Here is a 13,669-nt window from a genome sequence, read left to right on the forward strand (position 1 = left end):
CACCAATACAAGAATTACATTCAACTGAGAATATACTGAATGAGTATAGTAGTAAAAAACTTATATTAATATATTAGCCCCTTCACAAACACCCCATATTATTTTTCCTTATCAAAAAATATTACGTTCCTTGGCCCTCCAGTTCTGCTGCTGCTATGTCTGTTTCTTCATCATTGTATATGTTTTCAGCCTAAAGACACAAAATAGTTTATTACAAGTTCAGAAAAGTAGTGTGCGCATCTGATTAATGGTTTTCTAAACTTAGAGACAATACAGCTACAGACAGAAAGATTCAGAAATAATCCCCACCTTAAAAACCCCAAAACACCCATCCTTCTTCCTTTACAAATGGCAAACAGCTAGCTTTAAAGACTTTGTGAAATGGTTAACCTAACCACCAATACTAATTAGAGCATTATTTACCAAAATCAGATTATTCATCTAGCATACATAATCCTAACCAATTTAAACTCTTTATCCTACACTTTTGGTCCAAGACTCATATATAGTTTCAGACGCTGCCCTTTCGGAAGTTGCCACTTCCAAAATATATGGTATAACTTAAGTAAATGAAAAGGATAAATAGATGATCTGTATCTGCATTTAGTTGTCATTTAAAATGGCTGTCATCTTCTAGCTAAGATCACATTATGCGATTGTCAAGATCAAATATGAACTGTCCTGCTTATACAGGGACTCATAAGATTAGCTGTAGGATGCTGGTTGTCTTTTATTACTAGACAGGATTAACATATCAGCACATCTCACAGAACTGTCCAAATCTGCAGTTATTAGCTAAGGATGCAGCCAGAAGTTCTACAGTTTTTAAAAAGTAAAACTTAAATTCTGGTTAATGCAGCAAATTTTAATCCAAAACATTGATGCCCATTCTTAAAGATACCAAAAATAAGATAACACAGAATCAGACAATATGCTCCAAGAATGGAGGGATTAGTCATTTCTAGCCTAATTTGTCCTTAATAAAAATACTCAGTGAAGTTTAAGATTTTTCAGCTTCATTCTCCATAAGTCAGCCCTCCTGTAATGGCAAGATTACCTTTCCAGTGACACAACACAGCCTGCATCTTAAAAAGAGTGTGACTTGCTTTTCAGTCATCTAAATCTAAACACACAAGAAGTTTAAAATGTTGGTACTCACCATTTGCCATACTTGCATTATGTTATCCTCAGATACAGAGCAAATTACCCAAGGTTCATTAGGATTCCAACTAAAATCTGAAATCTTGGCAGTGTGTCCTCCATGAATGAACTGTTGAAAAATCTTAGCTTCAGTAATTCACATTTCAGACAACTGTCTAGAAATTATTTGAAACTTTAAATTCAGTTGACTGGCAAAAACATTAAATGCAAGAATAAGATGTAACCAAAATAGAGTTTTAAGATGCAGCTTTAGGAAGAAAATTTGGTCACATACACCAAAAATAACTATCCATTCATTTCTCATTTGGACTGTTGATGGCATCATCTAAAACAGTACTTCTGCTCGCAGCCGAACATTTATCAATAGTTTATCAACGCACATACAATGATGATGGGTACACATAGGCAGCTTCCTGTCTTTTGAAATAGCTCCAGTGTGTTATATTTTACATCGAAACAAGATTAAGAGGTATCACTGGCCATAGAAGCCAGGCAGTACTAACTGTTCTCACACAGTTGCACACAAAATGGAGTTTTACCATTTGCTGGAGAACCTGAATATAAATAAAAAATATTTTTCAGGTTACACTGAATTCTGCATTGTGTTCTAATCCACAGCTATACTTTTTACACATCATCTGATCTTGAGTGGTTAACACAATGGATCTGCTAGAGCAGTCTTTGCAGAACACTTTATCCCCAAGGAACATCAGGAACCACAGCTTTACCAATCTGGTAACAGCTACTAAGACACATGAAATGGGAGGGGAGGGGCACACAGGGGAGGAAGGTCATCTGTTCTGCTATTGTGTGGTTTACTGTAACAACATGAAATGATAAATAGATAAAAGTGATGCTTCCTAAGATCTAAAAATCTCCAAACTAAACACACCATACACATACCAAAAGTTCAGGAGGCCCATCTTCAGCATCCTCTGCAGACTGCTCTTCTCCAATTTTACTGTAACAGGAATATATTTAAAATTAAATCTAGGAATTTGAGATAAAAAAGGGGAGAGGGTAGGAAATGACTTAACAAAACAGCAACAAAAAAGTCATTTTGTAAGCAATGTAAAGTTAAGATTAGTCCTTTTATGTTTCCTTCTTCAATTAGGGACATTTACATCAATTTGTTTCCAATTCCTCCTGCTGCTGTTTGTTCCCTGCCCTTAGTTTTATTCCTCAGGTGCAAGGCATCAATTCTTTGCTGCTACAATTACTGAAAAGAGGATCTGACTTCAGTATGACTAAGTAGCAGAACCAAGAGATCCCATAAGACAAAGCGGACTAGATGGCCCACTGAGGTCTCTTCCAACTCTATGAAAAGTTATCTTATTACTAATGAAAACAGAAAAATAATAATTGTTCAGAAAGCAAGCTTATAACTGAGAGCTTAGTAAAAAGACATTCTGGCATAATGTTTACTAGTTCGACAAAAACGTAAGTCAGACGTATGTTTAAATTACTCCAAAATACAAAGAGTAAGGCTGAATGAATATAATAAATTCTTATCTGCTACCTGAACTTGACTACAGATCTTAAATAAAGGAAGGAATCATTGTTCACCTTAGATCCCATACATTAAGCCGACGATCAGTACCACTGGAAGCAAGAATTGTTTCATTATGAGGAGACCAGTGAACCTATTGGGAGACAGTACCTCTTGAAAATAGGATTGCAACATTACTGACTTTCAGTACAAATTCTGTATTTTATTAGTCATTCTAGATTTGACCAATACTGCTGTTGCTAAGCAGCCAAGGAACTGATGAAAACTCAAAATATATCATTACTTCCACTTCACTGCTTCCCCCACCCACCCACCACCACCATTTAGGGCAATTTCCAATTCAGAGGCAGCTTTTGAGGTCTTCCATTTCCACACACAAATTAACCAACCACAAGAAATACACAATTAAACCTCTCTAACACCATGTTGTATCAAAGTCTTATTGGTTTTATTTTCTACAAAAGCAAAAACATGTCTGCTTGATTACCCACCATCTACACTCACTGAAAAGGTCACTTACTTTTAAGGCAATGTTTGGCAGAAGAACTGCCTTTTGTTAGTACATTACTGTCACTCCTGAGAGTACACTACCAGTATACTTGAATCAAAACTCTCCTTTTAAAATCCATGTATCTTAACTCAGGATTGACAAATTCACTTCTCAGCATCACACAGTCTCTACCTGCAGCTTCAGAACTACATTTCTACTGCTCAGCTACTGTGACAGGGTTAAAACTAATGCAGTGTGTAGCAGAGGCCTATATTATTGCAATCAATCCTGCAATAAAATTTAGACAGGCCACATATGCAAAGTAACTCTCACCATAAAAAGACTACTGAGCTACAAAGTGTCAACCAGCTACAAAGTTCGTGCTTGTAAATGTGTAACAACTTTATAGCTGATTTCTATCCAGCTTTAATCTGAACATGTAGCAGAGCCCTAAAGGTGACCCTGAAGGATGCAAGTTCCCCCTCACTCCTACAGTGAGAAGCCATGTAACAGCACCCATTAAATGCTTGTATTCCAGTGCAGAAAATCACCTTCCCTGCTTAAGACATGCACCCCCATTCTGAAGGGCTGCTTTTTGGGAAAAGGGTGCATATGGTATGCAAGCAAATAGGGTATCAAGCCTTAAAAGTTTAGGATCAATGATAAGGTTCACCCACAGCTATCCCCTATTTATAGCAATCTCTGAGGTTCTTCAACTGGAATTATCCCATACTGTCTTGAAGTTATTGTGCACAGAAAGATCAACACGGGTAGGTCATGTCGTTTTTCCACAGCTTTGTTTCTTTCTTTCTTTCTCTCTCTAAATACTTTTCTTCAGTTCATCTGAAGATATTTTGAGAAGAGTACTACTTGGACTGTTTATTTTATTCTAACCATATGCAGAAAGCATCCAGAAGAATTTCCCCATTGTTTGCTAACTTATTTAAAATATTTTGCATTTTCTTAAGGTTTTTTTTTATTGTAAGCCTTTAAGGTCAGCATACAAATCAAACACATGCCAATTTGTGTTTGCTTCTAAAAAAAACAAAAAATGGTCTGCTTCATGGATACACTAGAAAAGAAAACCTCTACTCAGAATATGTTCAAATTAAGATTTATGCTTATTAGTTCAGCAACTAGTTCTTCAAAAGACCTCAACCAAATGTATTACACTCAAATATAATTCAAAATAATTTTCTAACCATTATACATCTTATTTTAAAATATCACTGGTTTTTAATTTTAACCCACCTGAAAGATTTCATCTTTATGAGACTCAAAAGAGTGGAGTTTTAATTTAAGGTTTCGTAGATCCCACAAGGCAACAGTCTGAAAGGGAAAAAACAGAAAAAATTTACTCTAACAACCACTGAAGTTACTGTCCAAAGTGATGCCTAATTTTAAATGAGAATATATTGTAAGTATGTTAAAATATACATAAGCAAAAAACCTTGTCAGCAGAACCCGTTGCTAGAATGAACTCGCTGTAAGGATTGAAGGACAGGCAGTTGACCTCAGCAGTATGGGCATCTACAGAATGACTTGGCTTGGATGTAGTATTGGACCTCGTGTCCCAACTTTTTTTGGATGAAGGGGTGGGAAAGAGGGAAGCATATAGAAAGAGAGACAATAATCAGATGGGGGAAGCATGTCTTATAAACATCCCTAGGCAGAGCCAATTTTTGCAGCAAGAAGTCTGTTCTTGATACAACTCGGTTTAAGTGGTATAAGAACACTGGTCAGAGACTTAGTGATCATGTAAAACAACTACCACAAATGTTTTAATTTAGGTCCCAAAGTAACTTTAAGTAAAATATTTATTTCTGTCTGAAGAGTCTCACATATACTTTTTGTTGAGTTCAATTTCATACGAGCATAATTCCTTCCAACTCAAAGCTGACAGATATTCCACCTTTCAGAAAGTCATACAGGGTATACTTTCTATACTTTTATTGGTTCATTTTTAGAGGGAAAGTCTGTCAATTCTTTGTTAAAGAAACCATAATTTGATCAATCTCTGAAAAAGTGCAAGGAAATAACAAATCTTTAACTGTCAGTTCATCTGAGCCAATGTTATTTACTAGTTTGTTTTAATAAGATGTTAAGAAGGGGTCTTAGACATTAGTTTACAAATCATGTTATTTTAAATATGGCTTGTCTTCCTCAGGTAAAGGAAGAATAATAATTTTAAAACCAAAAAAAAAATGCAAGCCCAGAAAGCTTAGCAGCAATACAATGGTTTAAGTTACACATAAACAAACTTGGCTTCATATGCAGGTCATTTCATCTCCTTCCATCTAGAGGTATAGCCTGTATGTGGCTTTCTCTCTTACAAATACCAGAAAATTTTGAACACCTTGCCTAGGTTAGTGCATTTGTATAAAGGCACTAATAATTGCACAGAATTGTTCAGTTATTCTTCTTTTTCCACTTACATCATAAGTTTCTGATCATCAGCAACAGATCCAAATAAAGATTCATGGAGCAGATGCCATGCCACATCTTCTACTACCGCAGAATGTCCGGTAAAGACTGCTTTTGCATCAACAACTTTGCCTTCCGTTGGTCCTGCACTTATATCCCATAAGCAGACAGTCTGAAGACAAGATTCACATTTTAGCACATAATGTCATTCACACAGACTTGGAGTCCCTTTCTGACAATGTAAATAGGAACAACTAGACTATGTAGTTTTTCAAAACAAACAACAGCTTCAAGATTCAGGTTTTAGAATCAATTACATTGGGTTGTTAGGTTTGCAGTCACCATTTAACTCAATAAAATCCTTGTGTTGCTAAAAAAAAAAGCAAGAAAGTGAAAAGAAAGCAAGAGTCAAGCTCTTTTTCACTGCTATCAAAACTGTTAAAAGAAAGAGTGCATATGACAATTTCCACTAGGGCCTCCAACCCAAGTAGTCCAGCCTCCACTCCTCAAGAAACCCAAATTTGCTGCAAAAGGCAGTAACAGGGGGTGAGAAGAAAGTATATTGTTTTTGGAAACAGTAACCCATGAATTTAACCCCATCTAGATTACATTATTTTTGCTGTTCGTCTTTAGCCTTCAGTATAGGAGCAAGCGTGTTTAGTAGCTTTTTTGGGGGAAAGCCACAACACTATTGAATACCACTCTGGCTATTGCAGGGTACATATTAACTAGCTATAAAGAAGCTGACTCCTTTAAGATAAAAATGTAGACTAAAAAAATAGATTTCCAAGATATGCGACATTTTAAACACTAAGGCATTCTGAAAGTCAACTGAACTAAGCTACTGGGAAAGAAAAGATAGTCTCAGGAAGTAAACTACCAATGTTCTTTAGTATTCCATTGAAAAAAAAAGAAGTTAGTTTCTTACATGGTCATCAGATGCACTGAGAAGGTGCCCACTCAAATTGGAGTTCCACGATAAGCCGTATCCTTCTTTCTGATGTCCCCTTAACCTCAGGTCAGGATTACACTCTCCACTTGGGTCTAGGAAAGAGGTTCTATTATTTCACTAGTATTCGGCTTGTCAAACTTTACATTTATCTGGCGGTGCTATTTCTGCATTACAGTCAGAGCACTTATTGTTTTGCTATTAGGAACTGCAAGAAAAGTACATTTTTGCTTTTTTAGCATGATAGTTACAGGTCAGTCCACATGAGTTATTTACAGCTGCAAGTTTGTTTGTTTCACTACTTTAAACATGTATTACCTAGACAAACCTAAGATTAATTCCCAGCTAAGTCAATAACTTCTAAATTAGCACACCAACACAGGAATCAAATACCCCAGGAAACTCAGAGTATCTATAAAAAACAGAACTGTACAGAGTATGAAAATATGCTCCGCATATACTAGCTTCAGAACTGGAAGTTACAAAGTACACCCCAGGGAATTATGCATAGAAAAATTCAAAGTGATGCACTGAGTCCTAAAAGTTGCACATGGCAGCAGGGAGTCAGCCTAGCCTGCCGGCACCTTCAGACCAAACTGGGCTGGCTCTGTGCCAGCACACGGGGCTTGTGGCACCACAGGCAGCAGCTGCACACCGTTGGGCTGGGTGGGCTCCATGTCGCCACATGCAGCTTCCCACTGGAGTGCTAGATGGCCATGTGGAGGCACGGAGCTGGCTGTCCTGGCCCAACAGCACACAGTTCCTGCCTGCAGTGCCACGAGCCCAGGCTGGCACGGAGTCAGCCTGCCCAGGTCAAAGGTACATGTCAGTGGGCTAGCTGGGTTGGCTCCATGCCATATGCAGACCCCAGGACTCAGCCAGAGCCATGTGCTGCTGGGGGGGGATTCGGGGGGGATGGGACCCTGTCTGCCATGGGCATGAGTACCCCAAGGACCCACCACCTGCTGCTGCAGAGGCTGTGCACCATGGGGAGGGGCCACACCCATCCACAAACCACCACAGGCAGGAGCTGTCTAGTCAAGTGCTACAATGCTTAGTGCCTCCACATGGCAGTCCCAGGAGCCCTGCAGAGGTGGAAGCACAGAGCCGGCCCAAGTTAAGTTATGCAGAATTATGTGTAGTCGTATGTTTTATGCACAAAACTGCATGGGCACATAATTGCATAATTCCCCGCAGTGTAACAAAGAAACATTAGCTTGGCACTGGACTCACACTAACTAGCTCTGAACTCAAAAGCTTGCACTACAGAGTTTACAGAGCACAAAGAAATGCCGCTCAGGAATATGACTGAATTAGCCCAGCTACCATACCACACTAATGCAAATATATAGCTCTTAGTCCTAGAGCTATCAAGCGTAGAGCTAACTCTGGATATCTTCGCACAGCACTGTCTTGCATCTTGCAGATATACCTGCAGGTCCAGATCCTCAAAAAAGTATTTAGAGCCTGAAAGCCTTTTAGAATCTGACCTTTCTGGTTTAGTATCAAAATACAATCAACCTGATGGCTATCAAAATCAGATTTCCACTTCAATCCTGGAAGAGACAACAAGTATTGATTCAAATATGCCAACTCACCTGGCTTAGAGGGATGTTTAGTATAATCAAAGACCAGCACATCTGCAGTTGGTGTTTTTGTAGCAATGATGCATGGGTTCTGGGGCATGTAGCGAGCACGATTTACTTCACCTTCATGGTTAATCTTTATTTCAGTTTCAATTTTGCCTGTTACTGATCCAAAACCGCCAAATTCTAGATGTTTTTCATAACAAAGTTCATTAGTCACATCATAAATTATTCTGATATACTAAACCCATGTTCTCTAGGTTTTTGTGATGTTTAATCTTGCATGAGGTTTATATTAGCACACCAAGCACAACAGACTCTTTAAAACATCTACCTCTTGAAAGTAATGAAACTTTTCAGCTGAATGTAATAAAAGCAAGGAATATTAAAGGCAGTAATTGACCCCTGAAAAACAGGAAATCTCTTGCCCAAGCTAGCTGTGTACCAGGTTAGCCTACCAGATGATAGACCCAGTGAAAAAACCTTATTTAAATAATTCTCAAGCTACCAAACCTTGTTATCAATATAATTAATACTTAGGTCTTGCAAGACATTTCTGCAAAATGTACTCTTTGTTTAGGTTAATACTAGACATGAATTGTATAACTTAATACTAGACATGAAAGCCATTTACAGTAAGATTTTTCAGCACTCAACTACTCTGTATAGTGTATGCTAGTAAACAAGTTGCATATGTTAAAACCAGGCATTTAATTAAAAAAAATATTTCAAGTAAGAATGTAATTAAATAAGATATGCATTGTTTATCACTGTGGCTAGATGAACATACACTGAAAATGCCTGCAAAACCTACCTCCCTTCTCACTATCATACTGAGAGACATCAAACTGATCATCATTAGGAATCTGGACTCTTGCAACCACCAAATGGTTCTGCTCATCTGAGGTGTGTGTTCCCAGCACTAGCCAGTGAAGGGCATGGTCTTTTCCTTCTGGCCTGCTCGATAAAACAATAGTCATACAAAATAGTCAAAGAGCTCAGGTTTTTTTAAAACTTACATTTTTTTTTGCTAGCAGTCATTTGACACAAAGTTTGCCCGTGATACCCAATTGGTCTAGGAGACCAGAGATTAATTGAAAGAGTACTTTTTTTTCTGCCATATTAGGAATACTAGTATAAATGCTTAAGCTGAACTGCAAAGGTTCACAGCACTGTAGACATGACAGATGTGTCTTTGCCAAAATTGGAACGACAATGCCAACATCATTTTATAATGTTTTTCATTACTATGTGAACAGCAGAATTATGACTTTTATTTGCACAAAAAGATCTTTTATACTGTAACTTAAAAATGGAATCAGGAGACTTCTAGACTATTGTTTCTTCAGTAGCAAAAGACAGTTAATAAACTGTGAAAGAAGGCAACGCATTAAGACTCAAAGCAATTTCTGTGTTCAAGAAAGCAAAGGCCCAGTACAGACCAAACAAAGCTTCTAGAGAAAAAAAAAAACCCTAACAGTTCGCAATCCTATTGCTATACCGCATCCAGTGCTCTCACCACCACTGTATGAATAAGCCTCCCATCATGGCAGGTGAAACTCAAAAGGGACCATGTTGGTTTTAAGTGACTTACATATTGTGACACTAGCTATACAATTAAAACCAGCTATTTCAAAAAAGCCAAGCCATCAATATGCGAGGTAAGCAGAAGCATTTCACACAAGGGCCTTAGTTAACCTTTCTCTCCCCTTCCCAGCCTCCTATTCTCAAGTCCTTGCAAGCCCAAATACTTTCACATGCTACAATAACAATATACGTAACGCCATCATTTACACAAACTATGATTTTAGAGGAAAAACAAACCCGTGCCAATTCTCCAATGGCCACACCCCGGTTGTACTGTAAAACACATGAGGATCTACAAATATGTGTATATATATATATATATATATATATATATACATACACACACCAGCCTTTGACTTTGTTCTGACACCCAGTAGGTATCTTTTTTAAGATGCTACTTGGAACACCAAAATGTACAACCATTAGAGAAAACGGCACAGAGACGAGCATCCTCTATCACAGCAGGGGAGGGCAACCACTTTGGCAGGTGCATGGCAACATGAGTCCCACACCCTCCCCTTGCCCCATCAGCTGCTCCAAGATCCACCCCCTGTCTGAACAGCTGGGCTGCCATTCCCTCCTGTCCCCTCCCCAAAGTAAGGGAGGCTGCCCAGGTGTGGCAGGCATGGGGCAGCTAGGGTTGCCAGGCACTTTCAGGAGCGCCCCAACTTCCTGACAGACACCTGCAAGGAGCCAAAGCCCCCTCATTAGGATGACAGGCCAGCAGGCTTCAGCATCCGTGTCACAGCACACCTGCCATGGAACATCTGTCACAGACTGCCCTGGGGCACCTCTTGCCTCCTGCACAGGAGAAAGCAGCCCCATGTGGAACAGGGCGGGGCCGAGGGGCCCCCACTGGAACGCTCCCAGGCGAGGCCGTTAACTGACCTAGAACGCTCAGGGACAGGACCGCTAATTGCGGCCCTGCCTCTAGCGCCCGGGGCTGGGGAGAAGGGCCCCGCCTCACCTGGTGACGTCAGGCAGCCACTGCACGGTGAGGCTGGGCCACTCCAGCGCGTGGGTCATGACCAGGTCGTAGAGGAAAGGCGTGTTCTTCTTCCACACGCGGTACTCCTCGCCGATCACCCGCTCCTCCGCCGGCTCCTCCGCCACTGCCGGCCCAACCGCCGCGTCAGCTCCTGGCCAATGGCCCCCCTCAGCCCGAGACCCCATACCCTCCCCCATCCCACCTCACTTCCCCACTTACCCTCCCGGGTCGCCATCGCTCAAAGGGTGGAGGCGGGGCCGGCCTCGCGCACGCCGCCAGCCGCTGCGCAGGCGCGCCCAAGACGCCTCGCTCTGAACTCGGCTCCCGCCTTCCCACCCGCGCGCATGCGCAGCACCCACAGCCCTGCCTCGACGCCAGGACGCCGCCTGCGCATGCGCCCACCCCCTTCGGCCGGCCTCTTCTGAACACAAGAATCCCTCCCCCCACGCCGGCGGCCGAGCGTCACCTGCGCACGCGCCCTCCTTCCACTCTTCTCCCGCCTGACGGGGCGTTAAGCGCATGCGCAGCAGAGTACACCGTCGTTGGAGGGCTGGGGGAGCCGTTAACTGTGAACGTGGCAGCTCGGCGCCCTCTAGCGGGTGGTGCTGGGCACAGCCAGCGTTGCCGAGTGTCTGGTAATTTACACTGTCTTTTCAACCTTTTTACGATGTACAATCAATAATAGGAAAAGTGTTCAAAATGTACAGTATTTTTTAAGGCAGCTAATGGAGGTAGCACATGCAAAACCTGAGTCATGACTCACCGGGAGCCTTTTGGGCTTGTTGCTAGTACTCCCCCGTGACTGCTTCTCTTGAAATAAAGACATGTTTCAACTTGGACCCACGCATCACTCCCTGGTCGGTTGCAAAGAGCAATATAGAGTAAATAAAAAAGGCTTATCTGCATACTCGTTTGCATGTATATTTACATAATTTTCAAGTGTACAACAGTTTTTGAGCAAATACAATAATTTAATATTTAAGACCTGGCAATGCACATCACACTGTGGCTCCCGCTCACCTGCCCCTAAGTCACCTGGGCTCCTGCCACAAGAAGAACTAGGCAGCGCTGCCTGCCTCTGAGGGGGCACTTCAGGATGCTCTTTTTGTCCCTCTGGTGTTTGAAACCTTTCTGCCAAGGTTTCCCCCTTCACCACCAGGCCCAGCAGATGCTTGGCACTTTGCTCCTCACCAAGTGAGGGCTGGGACTCGCCCATCCTCCCCAGTCCTTCCCAGTGCCGGGAAGTGGAGCTTTCACCGAGTGCGTCCCCAGTGTTGGCCATAGCACACAGCCTGCCCCAGCCCCCTGGTTGGCCAGACTGCGCCTTGCCACCCCCAGAACCAGCTCAGCTCACACCCCAGCAGCGCAGAAGCAGAGTGTGCCCCAACTCCTCTGGCCCTGCAGGCCACAGCCAGGCTGCAGAGCTTCCCTGGGCCCGGATGACCCACCTTGGCCACTCAGGGGTCTCACAAACCCTGCTGCCTTTGTTGCCGGTTTTTAGTGGCCAACAACCTCAATTTGTCAGCTGGCTGGGGGGCAGGGGCTGTGGTGACAGCAGCATTCACCCCTGCCCGGGTTGTGGAGTCATGCCAACAAGCCCTGCGGGCCACAATTTGACTGCTCCAGGCTGCCAATTGCCCAGTCCTGTTCCAGTGTGTCTGGATCTGGGATTCATCATTGGTTTGTGACAAGGAAAAAAAATCAAGTTCTCTAGCACAAAGGAGCCACTACTGGTTATATAGCCATAGCTATAGCTATAGATATAGATTAGATGTAGTCCGCAGACAAAACTACTGCTAACTTGTTTCTGATTGCATAGCCAGCTCTTCTACAATAGAAGCAAAGCATAGGCCCCAGTTTTAGTCATTGGATGGATGAAACACTAACAGAAAATGACTGGTCTACAAAAGAGGTGATGAGCACATAGCCCTCAGGCTGCATCTGGGCTATGGAGCAACTTCATCTGGCCCGCTGGGCTACCAGAAGTGCAGGGGCATGGCCTGCTGCAGAATCCAGGGTCCCTGTGCACCCCAGTAGATGTGGTCATCAGGGACAGGAGGGCAGCAAGGCTCTGTCGGCACAGTTCTTGATTGCTTACTCTGAAGGCACTGGTCCCACTACCACTTGCCTGTCCTACCACAGCCACTGCCATCCCTGCTACTGTCTGTACTGGTCCCACTGCCCTGTACCTCAAGATGGAGCTAGTCTGTGAAGAAGCCCTCCAATCCAGATTTGACCCAGGGCATGAGGTAAATTTGATACCCCATGTCTACAGTTTTAGAATTACTACAAAACCCACATATTCTAGGCACCGTAGAGCACAGATTTCCCTTTGTTTTAAAGTAAAAAGAAAGAGCAAACACCTTCTGATGCCACCTCCACCGTTAAAGTAAACTCTCCCTTCACCACAAAACAGTAAAGGATCAGCCCACATTATACTTTCATATATAAACTTATTCCCAGTTATCAATGACACTAACCTGCATTCCAGTGGAATAGTACACTAAGTCAAGATCCTACAACATCAGTATTCAAGTCATTTAGAGCGATGAATAGATGAAAAAAAAGAACTAAACTGCTCCTGATACCTGCATAGAATTATGACATTAGTGGAAATGTGAAAATCTAAGGCAGATTTATCAAATATGAAACCAAAAAAATCACAAAGGTGATAACAACAAACATAATTTTATCCAATACCTACATTGCGCTTTTCATTTTTACATCTCAGCAGAGCCAGCCTTAGGGAAAATGGTGCCCTGGGTGAGCTTGGTGCATCAGTGCATACGACCCCATAATTGACAATGAAGACGTCAACAAAGAACAGTTCTACTGCACTCCTGACTGCCACTGCCAAGGAAGACAAGTTCATCCTCATGGGTAACTTCACACAAGAATTGGGGGACACTGAACTCTAGAGTGGTACCACTGGGAAAGAGGGGAGAAAGTCAATTCCAATTGTATCCTCCTCCTC

The 13,669-nt window shown here is 42.0% G+C and overlaps 1 protein-coding gene across 2 annotated transcripts; it reads right to left on the reverse strand.

Moving 5' to 3' along the window:
* Positions 1-107: 107 nt before the first annotated feature.
* Positions 108-11,024, reverse strand: RBBP7 (RB binding protein 7, chromatin remodeling factor). Of its 2 annotated transcripts, XM_019525237.1 has the most exons (12): positions 10,915-11,024; positions 10,675-10,819; positions 8,935-9,077; positions 8,133-8,306; positions 6,514-6,629; positions 5,597-5,757; positions 4,612-4,738; positions 4,413-4,490; positions 2,728-2,804; positions 2,065-2,122; positions 1,160-1,270; positions 108-190 (listed from the first exon to the last, which is right to left on the reverse strand). In XM_019525237.1, the coding sequence occupies exons 1-12, from the start codon at positions 10,928-10,930 to the stop codon at positions 122-124; spliced, it is 1,275 nt and encodes a 424-aa protein (XP_019380782.1). In that variant the 5' UTR covers positions 10,931-11,024; the 3' UTR covers positions 108-121. The 2 variants fall into 2 exon arrangements, with proteins under 2 accessions (XP_019380782.1, XP_019380781.1); XM_019525236.1 differs by lacking the exon at positions 10,915-11,024 and having other exon boundaries at positions 10,675-10,904.
* Positions 11,025-13,669: the final 2,645 nt, after the last annotated feature.

This window comes from Gavialis gangeticus, unplaced genomic scaffold, assembly GCF_001723915.1.
Source record: "Gavialis gangeticus isolate Ggan-Ray unplaced genomic scaffold, GavGan_comp1, whole genome shotgun sequence".
In the NCBI taxonomy this organism is placed as follows: Eukaryota; Metazoa; Chordata; order Crocodylia; family Gavialidae; genus Gavialis; species Gavialis gangeticus.

Bases quoted from the DNA above. Each gene is read 5' to 3' on its own strand.
- RBBP7 (XM_019525236.1), bottom strand. From the start codon at position 10,892: ATGGGGGAGGGTATGGGGTCTCGGGCTGAGGGGGGCCATTGGCCAGGA. The intron at 5,758-6,513 runs GTAAGAAACTAA...TCTTGTCTTCAG, and splicing joins TCAGTGCATCTGATGACCAT to ACTGTCTGCTTATGGGATAT. The intron at 1,271-2,064 runs GTATGTGTATGG...ATTTTTCAACAG, and splicing joins ATGGGCCTCCTGAACTTTTG to TTCATTCATGGAGGACACAC.